This window comes from Penaeus japonicus, unplaced genomic scaffold (genome assembly GCF_977035675.1).
Source record: "Penaeus japonicus unplaced genomic scaffold, GWHDUDI00000001_assembly GWHDUDI00000037, whole genome shotgun sequence".
Lineage (NCBI taxonomy): Eukaryota > Metazoa > Arthropoda > Malacostraca > Decapoda > Penaeidae > Penaeus > Penaeus japonicus.
Genome location: NW_028234439.1, coordinates 11,539,527 through 11,542,026, shown reverse-complemented (window position 1 = coordinate 11,542,026; position 2,500 = coordinate 11,539,527). Strand labels below are relative to the sequence as shown.

General features: G+C 35.7%; 1 protein-coding gene across 1 annotated transcript in view; it reads left to right on the top strand.

Moving 5' to 3' along the window:
* The window catches only part of LOC122263585 (ubiquitin-like protein 4A), a 10,098-nt gene that overhangs the window by 1,652 nt on the left and 5,946 nt on the right, over positions 1–2,500 (top strand). Inside the window, exon 2 of the mRNA XM_043032087.2 lies at positions 2,382–2,487. Coding sequence (XP_042888021.1) covers positions 2,382–2,487 — 106 coding nt within the window. The remainder of the gene's footprint in view (positions 1–2,381; positions 2,488–2,500) is intronic.

Genomic DNA, 2,500 nt, shown 5'->3' with positions numbered 1-2,500 from the left:
TTAACTAATTTGCATAGCATAACTGGCAGAAGTTGATTCCAAGTTGCAGGGCCTCTTGGACCCACAAATTGACTTAATTTCATTATTTGGATTCCCCATCCCCAAAAATTTCCTTACAAATCAATCACAGATGATATAGATAGAAATACACAAAAAGCTTATACTAACCCTGTACTGTTATCATGGAAGTCATTGTATTGATTAGAAATTATAATACTCTTACCTATCAGGCACCTATCCCCCACACAACTCAGTTGCCCCAGGTAGCTCTCCCAGTGCTGTCCTAGTCAACCTTTCTCTACACCACCAAGCACATGAGATAGCTGCCACAGCAATCTCACAGACTTTAGCCATCTTTCTGGTTTAAAAAATTATGAATCATCAAACTTGAACCAGTATTGGGGGCTTAGTCTTTAGGTAAATGCATCTGCAATGGATGCAGTAATTGATATTGATTGTAAGTTACAGCTGTAGATTGTAGTCATTAGGAACAGAGATTACTTGCATGTAACCAATAAATAATATACATCTAAACCTAATGATATAGACTGTCTCATATGTTTGTAGATAGGAATAGTACATATTTTGTAAGTTTATATTTAAATGTATGTTATCTATCTTGCCATAGCATACCAAGATGAATGGTTGTAAACATGATGGGGGTATGGCATGTTTGTATTCGTTTTGTGCTTCTTTTTTACTTTGCATTTGCCCTTTCATACTTTGTACCCTTTCTGACTAGGGTGGTTAATGTCATTGCTATAGAAAGTCAATTTTCATTACAGGTACTGTAAATGAATATTTATTTTTAGTGTGGGCAACATTCAAGACTTACTGATTTTCATATGTCATGCACAGTGTAATTATTATGTCTTATTGGTTTTACGTTTGGAAGATGTTTTTTGATTACATGTAATATTGTTATGGCTCTTTATTGAAACTAGTTTTGCTTTTTTTAATGTTACAAAATTTTGTCAAATTCTGAGTGGTATATGAACAATATAGTCATACTAAATTCTTAAGTAATTATTCAAAGTAAACTTGACTAAATATTAGGAAGGAGTTGCAGGGAGCTCAGTCTCTTTCTTATCAGTATGTATTAATTTTCTAGCCAATATAATGTGGTTATATTGTATATCTCTGTAGAAAGTTTTATATGTTTTCCTATAATCACAGAACAGTGTTTAGTAAATGCTTACATATAGATATCAGCTTGTAAAGAAAGTTTGAGGTCATTCTGCATCTTCATAATTATACGGAATTCAGAATTAGGCTTATGCGTTCAAAAACCCTGGCATTCTGACCATTCAGAGCCGGATTCACCCCGGTGACACAGCCAAATGGTCATGCCAGTGTGACGATTTCAATGCAATATTGATAGGGGTCATGATAGGGAAAGGTTAAGTATGAATAATTTAACCTGGATCAGATAGTTGATATGACGACGGTGCGTCACACCATATTTGAGGGCCCTTTAGTGTTGCTTCCCTAAATTGTGTGCCCTATTTTATCTATATAGATTTATGTAAATATAACTGATCCTTTTGTGAATTATTTACTTGTTTCATTGTGGACGGGGTGCCTAACAGGACGGGTGGTCTATGGTGCTGGCGTCACCGGCTAAAAATTAGAAGGACTGGGAAAGTATTTTCTCCCCGTTCTAGGCAGCGCAGACTAGCCATAAATCCATCACAAAATATGGATTTAGGCTGACTTTGGAACCCTAAAACTCTAAAGCTAGCATCGTTACTGCCATGATACTTCATGACAGTGTATGTGCTTCAACTGGGAACAGATCCTCATGACATGTATGCATTGATACCTGTATTTTAGGCCAAATCAGCGTCATCATGTACGTCATGACACCCATACTCAATGGGCTAATCAATAAATTTATTCTAGCAATTGTTTAGATTTTGCTCAGGTATATTACTAATGATAAGTATTTGTGTAAAAGTATGTACTGAAAAGTATTAGAGGTCTTGCCCTCTCACCCCAAAGAAAAGGTCATGAATCATATAAATTTACACATTAAAATGAAATTATCAACCACTTTAAGGATTACTTAAACTTTTCTTGTTATTTTTCACATACCACTCATTCATTTCCTGTCAGTGAATAGTTTAGATGGATAAGTATTATGTATTAACCATCGTTCCTGAAAAAATTCAAATTATGGGGGCCCAAATCAATTGAGCCTAAATCAATGCCTAGGCTGGCACAATACTGGCACACGCCTGATGCGCGGGGGGGGGCGTAAAACCATGCTACACTACATCCCCCACCTGGTGTGGTGTTGTTAATATGTATTAGGAAAGAATCTAACTACTTAAAGAAATATATATATGTTTGTGGTGTGTGATATTTTCTTTCTCTTTTAGGTGTCTGGAACTACTAGAATTCGTGATCTAAAGGATAAAGTTGAAATAATCCTAAATGTATCACCAAGTGCGCAGAGACTCGTATTTAGAGGGAAAACACTGACAGGTAAATCTTTTGT